At 37.1% G+C, this 18,553-nt stretch overlaps 2 protein-coding genes across 2 annotated transcripts; both read left to right on the top strand.

Moving 5' to 3' along the window:
• The first annotated feature begins 5,605 nt into the window (after positions 1 to 5,605).
• Positions 5,606 to 15,218, top strand: LOC142532215 (mediator of RNA polymerase II transcription subunit 25-like). Its single transcript, XM_075638509.1, has 15 exons — positions 5,606 to 5,888; positions 6,749 to 6,779; positions 6,948 to 7,011; positions 7,630 to 7,760; positions 8,723 to 8,926; positions 9,018 to 9,083; positions 10,499 to 10,709; positions 11,414 to 11,487; positions 11,580 to 12,425; positions 13,260 to 13,313; positions 13,533 to 13,561; positions 14,070 to 14,138; positions 14,229 to 14,313; positions 14,407 to 14,493; positions 14,582 to 15,218. Exons 1-15 carry the CDS (start codon positions 5,791 to 5,793, stop codon positions 14,996 to 14,998), a joined length of 2,466 nt encoding a protein of 821 aa, XP_075494624.1. The 5' UTR covers positions 5,606 to 5,790; the 3' UTR covers positions 14,999 to 15,218.
• Positions 15,219 to 15,986: 768 nt separating this feature from the next.
• LOC142533284 (protein ASPARTIC PROTEASE IN GUARD CELL 1-like) lies at positions 15,987 to 17,884 on the top strand. Its single transcript, XM_075639996.1, has one exon. The coding sequence runs from the start codon at positions 16,230 to 16,232 to the stop codon at positions 17,694 to 17,696; it is 1,467 nt and encodes a 488-aa protein (XP_075496111.1). The 5' UTR covers positions 15,987 to 16,229; the 3' UTR covers positions 17,697 to 17,884.
• The last annotated feature ends 669 nt before the right edge of the window (positions 17,885 to 18,553 follow it).

Here is an 18,553-nt window from a genome sequence, read left to right as displayed (position 1 = left end):
GTAGAACTGAGCTGGTATCAGACAAGATCTTCATAACAGTGTTATCAATCAATTAGAATATCAGAGTCCATGCACACTATCATGAATGTACGATTTGTCAGAAAAGAGTGGCATGGAACAAAGATGCATGTATTCGGAAATGACTATCTGATTCAAAATACCGACTGCTAGAATCGAATACTATAGATATATTAGTTGGCTGAACTTTTTAGATCGACATAATTTTCTGAATCATCGAGTATTTTCAAGTTTAACTGATCGAGCAAAATTTTCATCACACACATATATCATTATATCTGATCATTTAAGGATCATTCTGTGAGTATTTCCTTGAGAAATATCTGTAATTGACCTTAAGAGTCTTACTGATCATTTTTATTAAGTCTGTGAATTTGCTTAGAGTTTCAGTCAGACAATGGTAAGTCCTACTGAAGTTGGTAGGTACAATTTTTGTAATTATCAAAGTATTTTATTGAAAATCCTTTCTGGTTGGAAGAAAAGGTGGTATAGTACCTATTTAAATCTGCGAACATCTAAAAACATATATGTGCATTTACATTTTCAGTTACCTTATTTTTCCTTCAGTTTTGTAGCTTAACTGTTCATCAATATTGTCATTTATTGTGTTGGGTGCAATAATTGTCCCTGCTTGGTAGAGCGATTGAACCGTGGTGCTTGAGCTGCTGTGTAGTTTAAAAGATTTGAGTTGCACCATTACCATCAGCTATAGCTTTTGGTAAAGCGGCAAGCGCTCGGTCCTACAATTGGTATAAGAGCCAAGGTTATGGATTCGATTCACATTGATTGCAAAGGAGTGCAATTATTGGGAGGGAGATTGTTGGGTGCAATAATTGTCCTGCTTGGTAGAGCGATCGAACCGTGGTGCTTGAGCTGCTGTGCAATTTAAAAGATTTGAATTGCACCATTACCACCAACTATAACTTTTGGTAAAGCGGCAAGCGCTCGGTCCTACATATTGTGTTCAAACCAATTTAGTGAGCCTTTTTATGCGCAATATCCAACCGCTGGCTTATTGGTACCCAATTGACAAGAATTAAATTTAATGTTGCTGACCCAATCGAATTATTTCGAGATTTTGTTGAGATTGTTCATTCACCCCCTCTAGTCAATCTTCTGATCCTAATAAGTGGTATCAGAGAAGGTTAATTCTTGTCTTTGAACACTATTAATTTAAATGGCTTCCCTCAGTAACATTATCATGTTTTCCAAAGAGGACTTTGATAAATGTAATATCAGGATCAAGCTCATTTAGTTGCGCAAGACGATGATACATAGGACACAATACAGACGTACCGATGAAAATAATGATACAATATTTTCATCGCAATCAAAGAAGGTGCTCCGCATATGATAGAAAAGTCACAAACAGAGTGGACCGATGACGATGAGAAGAATGTAATTTTGGATAATTTTGCCAAGGATATTCTGTACAAAACACTGAATAAGAACAAATTCAGCAAAATCAAGATGTATTCCACTGCTAAGGAAATATATGAGAAATTGATTCAATTATGTGAAGTCAATGATGAGATCAAGTAGGATAAACTGTCTATTGATATACATAAGTTTGATAACATTAAGATGAAGGTTGATGAGTCTATGTCAGATTTTGATGAAAGAGTTAACAACATTATAATCGAACTGGATGCTCTTGGAAAAGAGTATGACAACTGAGAGATAGCTTTGAAAGTGATGAGGGCACTTCTGAAAGAAAGAGATGTCAAGAAAATGGCTATGCGAGAGTCCAAAGATCTTAATAAGCTTGAATTGCATGATCAGTTGGCAGATCTTAAATATTATGAATTCAAACTGGACTCGAGAACATATAGTGAATCGACTGCCAAACTAACAAAAGCTCTGGCTGCTACATCCATTGATCAATATATCTCAAAGGATAAGTGATCCTATCAATTGAGTAATGACGCGATGTCATTATTCATGAACAAATCTGGTAAGTTTCTGAGGAAGAACAAAGACAATTTCCAAAGCCCCATCGGAAGAAATCACTACAAGAAAGAGTTCAATGATGAGGACAATTGATTTTTTAATTGTGAAAAATTCAGTCATTTTATAGCCGACTGTCCTAAATCAAAGAAGCATGAAAGAAGGCCAACTAAAAAATATGACATATCTCATGACAAGAAGAGATATTCAAGGATGACAAGAAGTAATTCAAAAATAGAAAATATCATAAAGTACGAGTGGCGAGGACAGTAAGGCAAGTGGGCGGATGCTAACTCTGATTCATCTGAGTCAGAGTGTTCCTGCAGCAGTAGCAATGAAGAAGAGGCAGTGCCTCATTGATGATGCTGAGCTGAAATCCACCAGCGAAGATATAAAAAAACAAGAACGGTTGAAGAATTCAGTTTGGTATTTGGACAATAGCTGTTCGAGATACATGCCTGTTTTGCGCCCAACTATTAATTGATATGGTCAATACCAAGGACCCAAGATCACCTTCAGTGATAACGTGAATGGTACGACCGTGAGTAAAAGTAAGATTACTCACTGAAATTTTGTTATTAATGATATGATACTTGTTGAAAATCTGTGCCATAATTTACTCGGTATCAGTCAGCTATGTGCTAATGATTATTTAATTATATTTCATAAGAATGCATGTTTGATTAAGGATGTTGATGGTTGAACCTTACTAACATGGATTAGAAATGCTAATACTCATAAAATTGATTGAAATAGTAATTACTTAGCATCACCAACATGTTTCGTAAGAAGTAAATCATGACAAATAATGGTTGTGACATAAACGCTCGAATCATCTAAATTTCAAATCTATTAATAATTTGCACAATTAAGTTTAGTCGATGGATTGTTTGGTATATAATTGTGAAGAGTCATCTATGTTCTACAAGTCAGTTAGACAAATAGATAATCTCTAGTTTGATAGGATTAGTTTGGGGGAAAATCGTTGAGCTACAATAGCTCGATTCTTGAAATAGTAACACCAATGAATTAAATTGAGTTTGGATTTCAAACCAAGCGGAGACACTCGAAATAACTCTTCGTAGAAATCGATTAAATATTTTGTAAATCATTTAAAATATATTCAAGTTGAATAAGTAAAAATATTTTTGTTGAAGTATTTTATCAAACATTTGGTATGCAATATTTTAGTATTTGAATAACATATAAAATGCTTCAATAATGCATCTTTAAAACAATAGAGATGATAAGTAAATGCAATAAATAATTAGACATATAATTTTTTTGGATGTTCGGAGACTTCAAATGCTTCTATGTTACCCCTTCTTCCCATTGGGAAAGATTAACTAAAAGACTTTTATTTATACAACTCTTTGTACAAATCCAATCCAGAAGGGCATCACCCAACTCGAACTCCTAGCACTCAAGATTGTAGGCAACACTTCATAATCGACATATTGTTTAATGTCTCATATGCAAAAACTACAAACACATTGTTTTACGTCATTGTGTGAAGACTCACTCATCTAATCTTTGAAGTTTAACTCTCTTGTATATATGTAAGTGATTGTGTGTGAGGAATTTATCCTTTACAATATATATCTCAAGCTGTATCCTCACACAAGGGCTTGTGCTCTCAACTAGCAGATTTCTTCATGATAACTGCCCATGCTTTGAATCCTTTTCAAAAGCTTTTGCTTGATCTTCAAGATATTGTATTTATAGGCCCTAACAATGATATATACGTTAGACACACAAATATGACCATTTGAAAAGTTTATGTACTATTTCTAAAATTGCAACGGTCAAATTCTTCTTGCTGGACATTTTCTCGAGCCTAAACTGGTCAGCTGGTCAACTGGTTCAGTTCAACTGGTTCGGTTTCCGCTGGTGTGCTGAAATCAGCCTTGATGATTTCAGTTTGTTCAAAACCAGTAGTTTTATCATCATTTATCATCATCTTAAGCTTCGATCCAGACTTTGGCTTTTGAAGATGATTTGTAGATCATCGTCTTATCTTTCCAACACATACTGAATCGCTTCATTCCAATAACTGAGCTGTGAGATATGACCAAAACACCGCAACTGCTTATACTCAATTGATTATTGTTTTCGTTCAATCAATTTGGTCATTCAGTGATCAATTTGACCTAGATAACATTCGATTTTGCCCAACTAACATGAAATACGCTTGTTCTAAATTGAGTTTTCTGATCAGTTTAGTTGGCAGATTTTCATTTGAATCATTCAGATGTGAGATATCATTAAAACACCGAAACTCGCTAGAAATTCAGTTTGGCTAAATTCAGTTTAAGTTTTAGTCTTATGTTTACAACTTCACACGTGAGTAAATATATTAGAAATACAATAACAAGTTTTGTTAATATCAAAATCAAGAGTGCGAATATGAAATGTTCTATTAGTTTTAAAAATAAAGGTAACAAACCGATATATAATGAACTTAGGGGGAATAAAAATCATTATTGTTATTGTTGATGATTATTTCATATTTACTTGGTTTATATTCTTAAATGGTAAAGATCATACATATGTCCAACTGATTAAATTTTTTATTCAGATTAAAAATGAAAAATCAGTTTCAATAATCAAGATTATAAATGATCGAGGTACTGAATTAACTAAAAAAACCTTAGATGAATATTTATCAGAACAAAGAATTCCGTAGCTAGAACTCCTCGGCAATCAAAATGTGATGCTTAAGTTGCTACACTGTTTAAAAAATTTGAGTTGCACCGTTACCACCAACTATATATTTTGGTAAAGTTGCAAATGCTCGATCATATATGTCACGCCCCGAGGCCGGGCCCACGCCTGCGTGGCTACACAATGGGCTCTTATAGCAACTACATCGTATTCGTCCTCGCTTTTACGAAAATTATTAACTCAAATTGCTATAGAAGTCCATTGTAACCCATTATAAACTCATTTTAAATTTTTAATTTTTAAGATTTGGGACAAAAGGTATCACAATCACCCCTCCTTCAGAACACGATGTCCTCGTCGCGGCTGACCACTCGATCCACCAGCGCCGAGAATCTAGAGGTGACTCCAACAGGTTCAAGAGGTGGCTCATGTCATGTAGCACTTTGCCCCGCATGTTCAAGAGGTGGCTCCCATGCACGTAGCACTTTGCCCCGCATAACACTTATTTCTCGGTGATCATGCCGATGATCGGCTCTGATACCATTCTGTCACGCTCCGAGCCCGGGCCCGCACTTTCGTGACTGCACAATGGGCCTCTATAGCAACTTGAGTTAATCATTTTCGTAAAACGATGACGAATACGAAATAGTTGCTATAAGAGCCCATTGTGTAGTCACGCAGGCGCGGGTCCGGGCTCGGAGCGTGGCAATATATCAGTACTTATAAAATTATATCATTTTATTTTTTTCTTTTTTGAAAAACTACCATCTATGCTATTCCATGTTACAAAGAGTGACCATTATCTATCCTATTTATTAAGCAAGAGAGCCGAAATTGCATGGTATGTATTAAGCAATATAATCAAAGAGTACAACTTTGCGGGTTCACATATATTTATATTGAAAAATAATTTTGTTAACTTAAAAAATAATATTTTATATATATATATACACCGTATCAAGAGGAAAATCAAACTTCACAAAATTGGTCTGATTTGTCGTAAAATTATGTGCGAAGGTGTTATAGAAGATTTCGTGTAAAAAATTAAAACCGATGCAAACTGCGTAAAGTGGTACTCGGCGAAAGAACGAGACCAGAGCAGGTTAAAGGGGAGTCCAAAGGAAGATAAAGATTGGATTTTGGCTGAGAATTCTCGAATACATGGTGCCGAAGCAGCTGATCGTGGCCGTTGAAGGCACGGCCGCCACCGGCCCTTTCTGGCGAACCATCGTCTCCGATTACCTCGAGAAGATCGTCCGGTAATGTTACTCGTTTCTGCCCTGAACTGCGTTTGTGCGCTTGTAGGAGCACGTCGTTTATTTTTTCTCTGGGGATTATGTTTATTGGAGAGTTGGTTTTCCCCGAATGTAATTGCTTGTTCGGGGAGTAGATTTATTGATTCTACCGTTCGATTGGGTATCTGTTGAAGTATATTGACGTCAGTTTTGAAATTTTTTTCTGATTTTTACCAGTGCTTGTGTTGCGAATTTAGTTGGCTTGTTTTGGGGGTTGGGGGGTTATCAATTGTTATTTTGTGCACTTTTTTAGTTTGCAATAAAATCAAGACTGCTCCTTTTAAAATCGTTGTTGTATAATGCTATGGGCGTGAACACGCTATAAGGGATAGTCGATCATGTATTAATGTTTTACTCCCACTAGAAATCCTGTGAATATTCGGGCATCAAGAGTTCACCTTTATTTTGTGAAAGGACAATTTTTTGCTGTTCCTGTCGGATTTGCGTGCTAGAATATCCATACAACTTCACAAAGAAAACAGAAAGTGGAGTTTTGATTAGAACAAGCCAACCCATTATATTACCAGGCGTGATGGCTGAGAGTTTCTGTGCAAATGACGTGTTCTGAGAAATAGATGTCCGATGATCTAGTTTGCCATTTTTCTCAATTAAAGACTGATTCATCACATGTAGCTTGTATCTTTCAAAATATTGGAAAATCTTCAGTCTCCTCGGCACAAGCAATGGTCGCTTTCTGCGTACTGTTTAGATCTATAATCAATACTTTTCACAGTCATCTTCTTACCATAATAACTTGATCCTGTCGATTTTTGATCATATATTCAGTTATTAATAAGTTCTGAGTTTTATGATCACGCATGCAGATCTTTTTGTGGAAGCGAGACAACAAGTCAGGTAGATATAACCAGCATGTCTTATACTTTAGCTATCTAAATTTTCATATTTTAAATATCGAGGATGAGATTTTTGTGCTACCAGAAGAGTATTTATTGATGTTTTTCTTTTCGACATGTAGCACCCGTACCTTTTGATATTAATTATTTTATTCCGTCTTCTTTTCAGAAGCCATCTACTCCCCATGTTGAGCTCTCACTAGTTATGTTCAATGCTCATGGATCTTATAGCGGTGTGTGCTTTTATTCTTCCTTGTTTTTTTTCCTGTTTTTGGAGCCTGCGGCATTTCTTTTTTCTCACTTTCGGATCAAATGGTACCATTGGAAAAAAAATCCTATATTTCCAAGTAATATTTTGGAAGACATTGTAGAGGAGAGTTTGAATACAGTATTTGGTTTTTGGCTCTTTGCTCAGTTAGCCCAGTTAGCCTCTAGTTTTTCAAATTTTAAATTTGTTTGTTAAAAAATAAAATGACGTAGATTACCGGTCAAGTTGCATAATTCATTTTTCACCTAGTTGTAAGTAAAGAAAGTTTTGTATGTCGCTGAGATCTCCCATGCAGTTGGTTTACTTCATCGAATAAGAGCCTAGAGAAGTTTATGAAATAATTTTCTTAAACCTATCTATTTATTTGTGGTGATATTATAAACTCTGTTAACACTTGATTTGGAGTTGCCTATTTGGGTATTTAAGGTAGTGCAAGACACTAAATCTGGTTTTCTTTAATTAAAGTATTTTTTTTTTTAAATTACTCTAATTGAGAATCTACATCACAAATAGTTATTTTGGCTTGCCTTATGTATTGCCTGTTCTTTATCTGTTCTTTCTATCACATATTTTTTCTTTTCAGCTTTCCTCGTACAAAGGAGTGGCTGGACTAGAGATATGGATATTTTCTTTCAATGGCTCTCAGCCATACCGTTCGGAGGTGGTGGATTCAATGATGCTGCTATTGCAGAAGGGCTTGCAGAAGCTTTAATGGTCTGTGATGATGTCAATTCTTTCAGTGCACCACTTGTATTTACTTCGTTTTTAATGATGCGGTAGTTCATTGCGAATCCATAATTGCAGTTGCTACACTTGTAATATCGTTACATTAGAAATTTTTTATTTTCTTATTTTATCTGAGCTTTGTTAGTCTAGAACTTTAGATTGAATTACTTTCAGCTTTAGTTTTTAGTTTGTGAGATGCAATAAAAGTGAACAAACGATCCTTGAAAAATGAAGGCTATGAAAGAGAAGCATCAAACTATTTTCATTAACAGAATCATGGATTATGAAGATATAATATGTTATGTTGGTATCAGATTTATGTCGATTGCTAATTTGAAATAGAAGTATATAAACTTATAGTAGTTGTTAGGAGTATAATACTGTTTTGAAGCATAGTTGGTCGAAATGAACAAGGGCAATGGATGCCTTGCGCTTTTGGTAGTCTTAAAGGCTCAAGGAGCACTTTTAAAGCATCTCTTACACTAATAAATGCATAGGTTATGGATTTTAGGTGAAATGCAATACCGTTGTAATCTTCATCTGCTTGTACATTAATAAATTTTGTTATCCATTGTTGCTCAATTGTTCAAGATTACATATATGATGCTATAACTATATAGCAAAAATTTCATCATAGATCTAATTTTAAGTAAGAATGGGCAAGACCTTGTTGAAAAGTCAAAAGTCATCTCCCGCAGTGACAGATGTTTGACCTTAGTAACTAAATCATTTGTAAAATGGATTTGAGAAATGTAGAAGCTTGTGCATCTAGCCTCCTCTGTAGAAACGGCCACTGGACTTGTTTATCAATTTACTTTAATCAAATGACTCCATACCACCCTGATGACTTGGAATTTTTATAAAACTTTTATTTTTTCTATTCAAATATTGATAAAACTTTCAATGTTTCATAACCTTGTTTTGTATAACATTTTTTTGCTTTTAAGTAGATGTTCTCTTCCCCAAGTGGAAGCCAAAATCAAAATACGGATGGACAAAGACATTGCATTCTTGTTGCTGCAAGCAACCCTTACCCATTGCCTACACCAGTATATCGACAACAGCCACAGAATCTTGAGCAGAACGATGTATCTGAAAAGCAACCAGATACTCATCTATATGACGCAGAGACATTGGCAAAATCATTTGCGCAGGTACTGGTAAAAGTAGCTTCTGCCAGTGCCGTCTGATCTCGAAATCCATTTTACATCACTGAGTAGCTTAAAAAATATGCTTCTTTGACAGGGTTCCATTTCTTTGTCCGTAGTTTGTCCGAAACAGCTTCCCAAACTTAGGGCAATTTATAATGCGGTAATGATGTGTGCTTTCATTTTACTCGTTCTTTAATTCTTGTTGAAATTATTGATATTTATTTCCAGGTGCAAGTCTTGCCTATGATTTTCTCATTTGAAGTCTAATTATAAGTTGGTATCTGTTTGAGCATCTTCGAGTTCTCATCTATTTGGCCTGTTAATGAGTTTTTAATCCCTTGATTCTACTGGCTAACAGAATTTCCCATTTGATTGACGACTACTAGGATTTATAGTAATGCATTATTATATAATTTCCTATATTGCCATACGTATGGTATAGACTAAGATTAATTTCAACATTGGATTGCTCGGGATTGGGTATTCCTCCACCAAAACCATGTAGCTAAGCCAGATACTTCAGAACCAGCTGGACTTAGGTAGTTTCTTAATCTAGCCTAGTGCTGTATAACATTCAAATTACTGTCAAGAGTCTGCTTGTTTTCAGAAGTCTATACACTTTGGATGATTTGGACATTCACATCAATTGAAAATAAATTGCAGACCTTCAGTCCATTTGACTCGTTAGGATTTGATTATCAAATACACTTCGAGTTAATGCATTAATTCTAGAAAACATTAGGAAATAAGATAAAAAATTTAAGTTTAACTTTAAATTTTAACATGAAAGCAGAACTAGGGATGCAACATTGAAATGTGAGTCTCTCACTTTCAGAAACATGACTGATTATTGTAGTTTCCCCACATCATTTATCTTTTTTAACTAGGGTTTCTGTATTCTACTCTTCAAATCCCACAGTTCTGAATTGTCTACTGAAGAGATGGAAAATATGGTCATCTAATTGAGAACTCTTTTGAGTTTCTGTGACCGATAGGTATTTTGCACATGAAGTTTTAGTTGGAATGTTTTTTCATTAAATCTGGACCTCTTGAAAGAATAGATAGCTGAATATTTCCTTTTATATATTTTTATAAAATCCATCAAGGACATACAAAAATGTTAAAAAAATTTCTTGTAGCTTCTGTGCCCTACAAATTATAGGTAAATCCTTCTTGAAACCGCTTGAACACAATCCATTTTTTTTTTTTTTTGCTTTTAGTTAATTTAGAAGATTGATTTCAGATAAATGAATGATATATGTTGATTCTTAAGTGGTTCAGTGAAATAAAAACCTTTCCTGACATTGAGTGTAGATTCTTTTGTTTACATTGTCTATATGGTATTTGGCTTGACTTTTGAATTTCACCAGCATTAATTTATCTGCATTTTCTTTTCCACCTATATTGGCCATTATCGGTATTTCCATGGTCCTAATAAATTTTGATCTAAGATAGAATTTTCCCAAACAAACATCAGAGATACATGAAACACTAATCTCTTGTCTTCATCCATTTATCTTTCTTTTGAAACGATAGATCTTGAAACACTGACATTATCATCAATGTATTGATTAGGGAAAACGTAATCCACGAGTTGCAGATCATCTGATAGACAATGTCAAGAATCCTCATTTCCTTGTCCTCATCTCAGAAAATTTTGTGGAGGCCCGTTCTGCTTTAAGTCGGCTAGGAATGTCCAATTTGCCATCCAATCAAAGTCCTGTAAAGATGGATTCAACACCTGTTCCACCCGTATCTGCTACACCTTCGGTTTCTGTCCCATCTGGTGATTTTTGAAACTTGAATTCTATGACAATTTTATCTTCCTCCTTGTTGCAGTGGTCTATATTTGAATGCTCTGAACAACCCTGTGAGTTGCTAGGTTATTTGCTTTTGTATATTTACTTGAAAAATGAAACTAGATTATTTTTACGTCAATTGATTTAGTATGTTGTTGTGCAAATATTGTTTTGTGCCTTTAGGAATTATCTTTTTTCCCATGGCTATGGATAATAATCTTTATTTGTAGTTTTTTGAGTGGCTGAGTGCTAGAGCTTGTGTCCTTCAACTATATGATCGGAAGTTGATTCAAATGTCAGATAGATCTGTAACACACTGTATTAATATGATATCGATTCTGAAGGATGCAATTTTTTCACCTGGTCATTGATATTCATGTGGAATCTGAGTAGACTCCTCCTTTCCATGGAGTCCCTTGTAAATATGGTGATTCATCACTCTTGTCTTGTGCAATTGTATTGATTAATGCTGATAGACTATGGCGAGAGATTTTACCTTGAAATTTTTTGTCATTATTTTTTTTTTTCATTGGGATAACTTGTTCGCGTTCACACATGCATCTATGTACATTGGTAATAACACACAGGAAGGGAAACACTACAGTAACTGTGAGACTGTTTCATTAGAACTCTTTCATAGTGCTCAGTTGAGATGTAAGATTGATGCTGATGTGTGCCTTTCTCTCTCCAGCAAATGGATCTGTAATGGGTCGACAACCAGTGACTGTTGGAAGTATGCCCATACCCCCGGCAACAATAAAAGTGGTAAAGCTCATATTTAAAGTTTCTAAACTCCTCTGCTGGGAAAATATGTAGATTCCTTTCTTCAATATTTCTGCATGCCTTTGGTATTTCAGGAGCCCACCACTGTGACTTCTGTTACTTCTGTCGCTTCCCTGCCTTCTGTGACGACGCCTGCATTTCCACATATGCCATCTGTTCCTCGAGCTGCTTCTCAAGCTGTTCCTTCCTTGCAGACATCTTCACCTCTGTCGGCATCTCAGGAAATGATTCCAAATAATGAAATTGTACCAGATATGAAACCTCTGGTAAATAACATGACACCCTCATTACGTCCAGTTAGCGGTGCTGCAGCAAATGTTAGAATTTTGAATCATGTCGCTCAAGCACGTCAGGTCCTTGCTGGAGGTACTTCTATTGGACTTCCTTCTATTGGGGGTACACCTATGATCTCAAACACGGTATCCAGTGGAATGAATTCGATCCCTCCTGCCCCAAATGTGATATCCACTGGTACTTCAAGTGTCACATCAATATCCGGGTCATTACCAATGGCAGCGCCAGTCCAAGTTGCACAAAATTCTGCTGCTGCCTCATTTACTTCCACAGCTTCTAATATGCCTGTAAATTCGAGTCTTGGGATGTCTCAACCGTTGAGTAATCTTCAAAATGTTAGCATGGGGCAAACAATCCCTGGCATGAGCCAAGGAAATCTTCCTGTCACTCAAATGGTACAAACAGGGATGAGTATGAGTCAGAACGTTATGAGCAGCAATGGTGCATCTGGTATGCCTTCTGGAACTGGTGCCATGATTCCTACCCCTGGAATAGGTCAACAAATGCAGCCAGGAATGCAGCCTGTTGGTGTAAACGGAAGCAGCAACGTGACAAATATGCCCTTGAATCAGCACTCAGCAAATGCAATGCAATCAGCGCAATCAAAATATGTCAAAGTCTGGGAGGTAATAATCATTATGAGTATGAGAATGACAACTTTTATGTTGTTCCCGGTATTTTTATTTTGACCTGAATTAATATTATTGTGCAACTTGCTCGGTTCTAACATCTGGTTCTATGGTAGACCAGTGTGAAAAAGTTCTTTCAAACTTGAGGTGACTTGAGTACTGTCTTAATTTAATGGATGAAATGTGTTGCACCACCCAATTCGAGCACCTCCACACAATCAGATAGAGATACAAAAAAAATCTTCATCTGCATATAGTTGGAGATTTTTTTATGGAGTTATAAAGTTCGTCGGCTGGAAACTCCATTGTTAAAATATCAGCTTATTACCAAGTAACACAAATGGGTAAAAAGTGAGAATTGGTGATTGGGCAAATTGAGTTTTAGTGTCACCATTTATTGTCGTCGTGATCATTTGAGCCGAGAAGTGCTTCACCAAGTTTGGTTTCTTCCTCGTGTAGCAATTTTAATCAAGTTGGAGCTACATAATTGTTTGGCCATACAATTTATTACACAAAATGGCAGTTTTGGGTCCACTGCCCGCTACTTTGATGTATGCATTGAACTTGAATAGCTGGAGGCTAGTGATTGTATATGATTCTATGTGAGCAAAACAAAAATCACGGTGAAACAGGTGTGTTAGGTTGAAGAACTCATCGAAGGGCACGAGGTAAAAATATTTTGCCTAGAATTTTTTCATGAACAAACCGAGGATGCACAAGTAACATGACTGTTATAAATGACAATTGTAAATGCTAAGATGTGAATAGCTGTGAGCAACTAGCATTTTTAACAGATTAGCTTATTCCCAAGTGTTTGTGCTACCATTCCAGGGAAACTTATCTGGACAGAGGCAAGGTCAACCTGTTTTCATCACCAAATTGGAGGTATGCTTTTCCCGTGTGTAAAATAGCAGTCCTATTATGAATGACATCATACTTTATTTTAGCTGATAATTTTTTAGGAGGGTATATCTTGATTCAAAATGCCCCTCCAGTGTTCATATTGTCAAATCAATTGAGGATATTTTGTATGCTTTTCTCTGGTATTAGCTTCTTCTGTATTAAACTGAGTTCCATTAAAACATCCTCTGTTCCTTGTGCCAGGGATACAGGAGTGCCTCAGCTTCTGAGACGTAAGACTACTTTTCTCTGATGTTTTATTTTGTTGCCACTTTTTCATGTATTTACATTGTGGTTCTGAAGGTTGACTAGATTGTGACAATATATTGTGATGGTGATTAAATCGATCTAATATTTAAAAGCAGACAATTGATATATTCTGTAATGAATTTATGGTTTTAGAAGGTGGATCTAATCAGATATACCACGGCTTGACTAAGTCAGGAGTCCTTGAAATAATTAGTTAAGAGGAATCTTTCAAGAACCGACTTCGTATCATTCCATTGAAATCTATTTGATCCATCAACACAATCACTGTTTATGCAGAAATAAGTAGGTCAGTAGTGTTTGGGCTTTTGTAAACCATACTTGTAGAGGCGCATGATTGTAAATTATGTCCCAGTTAGGCTTACCATTTTTGGGAACACCCTTTAAATGTTTCCACCGTGTGACATTTGGGCATATGACCTGTATACTAGACATGGCTCGATTTGAATTCTGCTGACATTTTGATTCTTTCAGTCTTGCTGCGAATTGGCCTGTAACAATGCAGATAGTTCGCCTGATATCGCAGGATCACATGAATAACAAGTAATTTCCTTAGTGGACTAGTACCCAATGTGCGCATTATGAACAAATTGGCAATCTGTGGTTGTGTTGATTTCTTTCAACAAATGCCAGGCAATATGTTGGGAAGGCTGATTTTCTAGTTTTCCGGGCAATGAATCAACATGGGTTTCTTGGACAGCTTCAAGAAAAAAAGCTTGTAAGTGTTGTCCATACCAACCATATCTTCCCTTCAGCATCATCTATAAAACTCATGAAGATAATTTCACTTTGTTATCGTGTAATTACGCAGTGTGCGGTAATACAGCTACCGTCCCAAACGTTGCTGCTATCAGTATCTGACAAAGCGTCCCGCTTGATTGGAATGCTTTTCCCTGGGGTAACATAGCCTTGTCATAGCATCTGTATTCCAACATATCGTACTAAGCTTCTTGACTTCGAATCTTTTAATCATGTTTCTTTACCAGGATATGGTTGTATTTAAGCCGCAACCACCGAATCAACAGCAACTACAGGCACAACAGCTTCAGCAGCAGCATCTTCAGCAGTTGCAGCAGCAGCAGCAGCAACAGCCTCTTCCTCTTCAGCAGCAGCAGCAGCAGCAGCAGCCATTTCCACAGCACCAACCGCAGCACCAACAGCAGCAGCTTACACAGATGCAGCAGCAGCCACTTGGCCAGCTTCAGCAACAACAGCCCCTTATGCAGCTGCAGCCACAACAGCAGCAAATCCAGCAATTACAACAGCAGCCTCAACAGATGGTGGGGGCGGGAATGAATCAAGGTTATAATATTCAAGGTGCTGGACGGCCGCAGTTACTGTCTCAGGGACAGGTTTCAGCACAAGGAGCAACAAATATGCCGGGGGGAGCTTTTATGAACTAATATAATTGTGATCCATTTCATCCTTTGTAAATTTTGGTCTCATCTAGTGTTCTGTTCTCTAGTGGGGGTTATCGGATTTAATGTGCTGCTCTGTCACTCATAATAAGTTACTTTATATTTTTTAATAAGCTTAGTTTTAGGAGTTGAACTTTCAGAAGAATTGTTGTTTAATTTGAATATTCTACTGTGAAATGAAATGAAATTATTGCTTCTTTGTTTTTTTGAAGAATTTATTTTGACGTCGTACATGACAACTTGACAAGTACTCTCGTCTCTTCCAGAATTATGAAATTATTATGATCTCCCCCCTTTAATGCGACATATATAAGCCTGTTTCTTTAAAATTTAATCTACTTCCACAATCCACATCCAAACAAAACTTGAATAATACGACTAGTTTTTCAAATGTTTGACCAAATAACCTATATGATCACAAGCACCTTCAACTCCTCTCGACCAATTACAAGAACAAAACACAATCAATCATATCCAACTTCACCAGCACAACTAATTGATTAGGTCCACCATCTGTACTAACATTTCACCGACACAGAAGCAAACCTAATCGGTACAATTCTTTCGTGCAAATTAATCATCATCTCTTATAACCAATCTTTTTGTCTCCATCACCGGTTTTTTCAAAATCAAGAACTCATTTATCCCTCAATTTTATATTTATAACAGATAATTCAATTAAGAACACACGAATCTCTAATAAAGGACCAACCTTAGTGCCAACCCCAGTGAGGTTTTAAAGCTCGTGCAGACAATAAAACTAATGGATTAAGCTGTGACAAATTCTAAAAGAATTTTAAAATGACCCATGGATTAAAACTTAGGACAAAAAGGCACACTTGCAACACCCCATTCATCTCGTGATAGTCATAATAAATCCAAGACACGTCTTCAATTCTTGCCAACCAATCACCCCCACACACACCCCACAATCAATGGTCAAAAGCTTTCATATCATATGAAACCCACTCTAACAATTGACCAAATAATAATATTAAACTAACAAAACAGACTCTTTTCATCACGTAACTGAACTAATCGCAGAATCTAATCTAACTAATTAAACCTTTGGAATATAGGTATAAAAAACAATATTAATGTCGGAGAAACCATACATTCAAAGCTTGTAGCTCTTCCCTGTCTTCTGCAACTCCTCCCTTTGGCCATTGAATATAAAATCCACGTTACTGGATTTTATCACACTACAACGGAGAAAATGGGACTTCTTCTCGTTTTTTTCTTTTCATTTCTCTTCATTTTCTCCTCTCCGGTGCAGTCAAGAACACTCACATCCAGCTCAAAAACTGAGGTTCTTGATGTATCTTCTACACTGAGAAAAACCCAAGATTTATCGTCGCTCAACTCCCAAAATTTGGAACGCTCAAGGCCCGATGTACAACACCAGAAACTCTTTGTTTCTTCCGGTTCGTCTCTGAGTTTTCAGCTGCATTCTCGCTTGGGCATCCGTAGGAGTTCTGATAAAGATTACAGTGAACTCACATTGGCTCGAATCAACCGTGACTCGGCCCGCGTCAAAGCGCTTCAGACCCGGCTAGATCTGTTGAGTTTAGGCATAAAGAAAGCAGATCTAACGCCACTGGAAGAAGAATTGGAGGATGAGAAGATTGAGGTCCCGGTAATTTCTGGGACAAGCCAAGGCAGCGGCGAGTACTTCTGCCGTGTCGGAGTTGGCAACCCGCCGACCCAATTTTACATGGTGCTCGACACCGGAAGCGACGTCAATTGGGTGCAATGCGCCCCCTGCGCGGATTGTTATCAGCAAGCCGACCCGATTTTCGACCCGGTCCAGTCCACTTCCTTCTCCACCCTCACATGCGACACCCAGCAATGCAGGTCGCTCGATGTCTCCGAGTGCCGTAACGACACGTGTCTCTACGAGGTTTCCTACGGCGACGGCTCTTACACCGTCGGAGATTTCGTGAGTGAGACCTTCACTTTCGGAAACTCCGCAGCAGTGAACAACCTAGCTATCGGTTGCGGCCATAACAACGAAGGTTTATTCGTCGGAGCCGCCGGATTGATCGGCTTAGGCGGCGGCTCTTTGTCTTTTCCTTCGCAAATTAACGCTTCCTCCTTCTCTTACTGCCTCGTAGACCGCGATTCTGATTCCGCTTCAACTCTCGATTTCGACTCTTCACTCCCGCTCGACGCCATTACAGTTCCATTACTCCGGAACTCCAAGCTGGAAACCTTTTACTACGTAGATTTGACGGGAATCAGCGTCGCCGGCGAGCTGTTAACAATCCCGCCTGAGACTTTTCGGGTAAACCATAACGGAGACGGCGGGGTCATAGTGGATTCAGGAACGGCCGTTACTAGATTACAAACGGCAGCTTATGATTCTCTGCGAGATGCATTTAAGGCGGGGACGCGAGACTTGCCGTTAACCAACGGCGTTGCTCTATTCGACACGTGCTACAATTTGAGCTCGAGGCGAAGTGTGGAGGTCCCAACGGTGTCGTTTCATTTCTCGAACGGGAAAGAGCTGAGTTTACCTGCTAAGAATTACCTGATACCGGTTGATTCATCGGGGACTTTCTGTCTGGCCTTCGCTCCGACGTCGTCCTCCCTTGGGATTATCGGTAATGTCCAGCAACAGGGGACACGTGTCAGTTACGACTTGGCTAATTCTTTAATTGCATTTTCACCCAATAAATGCTGAAATTGCTTTTTAATTTTATTGCGAGTGTTTAGAAAAAAAAAGTATGTGGGCCTGGGCTCGGTAACACCATAAGGGGTTGGCCCGGCCCACTAGCATGCGTTTAGCTGCTTCTTTGTTCCAACCATTTTGGCTTGTGCTTTGTATTGAAAGTGTGATGTAAAAATTTGTTGCAAGTCGATATTCTCGATATTTCGAATACTTTCAAAATCAGTCTTTTATTAATAAATACAAATTAGTCGAAATGGGTAATTATTAAATTTGTTTCTAAGTTAACGTCTCATAGCTTTCACATTACAAATTAGAGTGGTCTCTGCTTCCACGAATCTTTATCTGTGAGACGGTTCAACCCTACCGATATTCACAATAAAAAATAATAATCTTAGCATAAAAAATAATAATTTTTCATGAATGATCCAAATAAGAGATCCGTCTCACAAAATATGACCCGTAAAATCGTCTTACACAAGTTTTTGCCTACAAATTATTTTGATTTTAAAGACGATAAACATTTAATGGGAAGCTCGATCATTTGTTGAGCATAATCAGTTGTGTTTTATATTTTCGGTTTTATAAAATTGTCTAGGATTCTCTTTTACATATAATCACTAACTATCTATACAAGAATGAGTATTTTGTAAAATGTTGTTGTTGGTGTAATAATTGTTCCTGTTGAGTAGAGCAATCGAAATTTGGTGTTTGAGTTGTTGTATGGTTTAAAATATTTGAGTTACATCATTGCCACCAGCTATAACTTTTATTAAAGCGACATTTGCCGAGTTGGTATCAAAGCCACGATCAATGGTTCGATTCTCATTTATTTAAAAAAATCTAATTATTGAAAGAGATATTTTTGGGTG

This window comes from Primulina tabacum, chromosome 18 (genome assembly GCF_025594145.1).
Source record: "Primulina tabacum isolate GXHZ01 chromosome 18, ASM2559414v2, whole genome shotgun sequence".
In the NCBI taxonomy this organism is placed as follows: Eukaryota; Viridiplantae; Streptophyta; class Magnoliopsida; order Lamiales; family Gesneriaceae; genus Primulina; species Primulina tabacum.
Note: the sequence above shows the minus strand (reverse complement) of the source record. Positions and strands in the feature narration are given on the sequence as shown.

Coding starts and splice junctions, on each gene's coding strand:
- LOC142532215 (XM_075638509.1), top strand. CDS start 5,791: ATGGTGCCGAAGCAGCTGATCGTGGCCGTTGAAGGCACGGCCGCCACC. Junction 13,562..14,069: donor AGTGCCTCAGCTTCTGAGAC/GTAAGACTACTT, acceptor TGATTCTTTCAG/TCTTGCTGCGAATTGGCCTG. Junction 14,314..14,406: donor AGCTTCAAGAAAAAAAGCTT/GTAAGTGTTGTC, acceptor GTAATTACGCAG/TGTGCGGTAATACAGCTACC.
- LOC142533284 (XM_075639996.1), top strand. CDS start 16,230: ATGGGACTTCTTCTCGTTTTTTTCTTTTCATTTCTCTTCATTTTCTCC.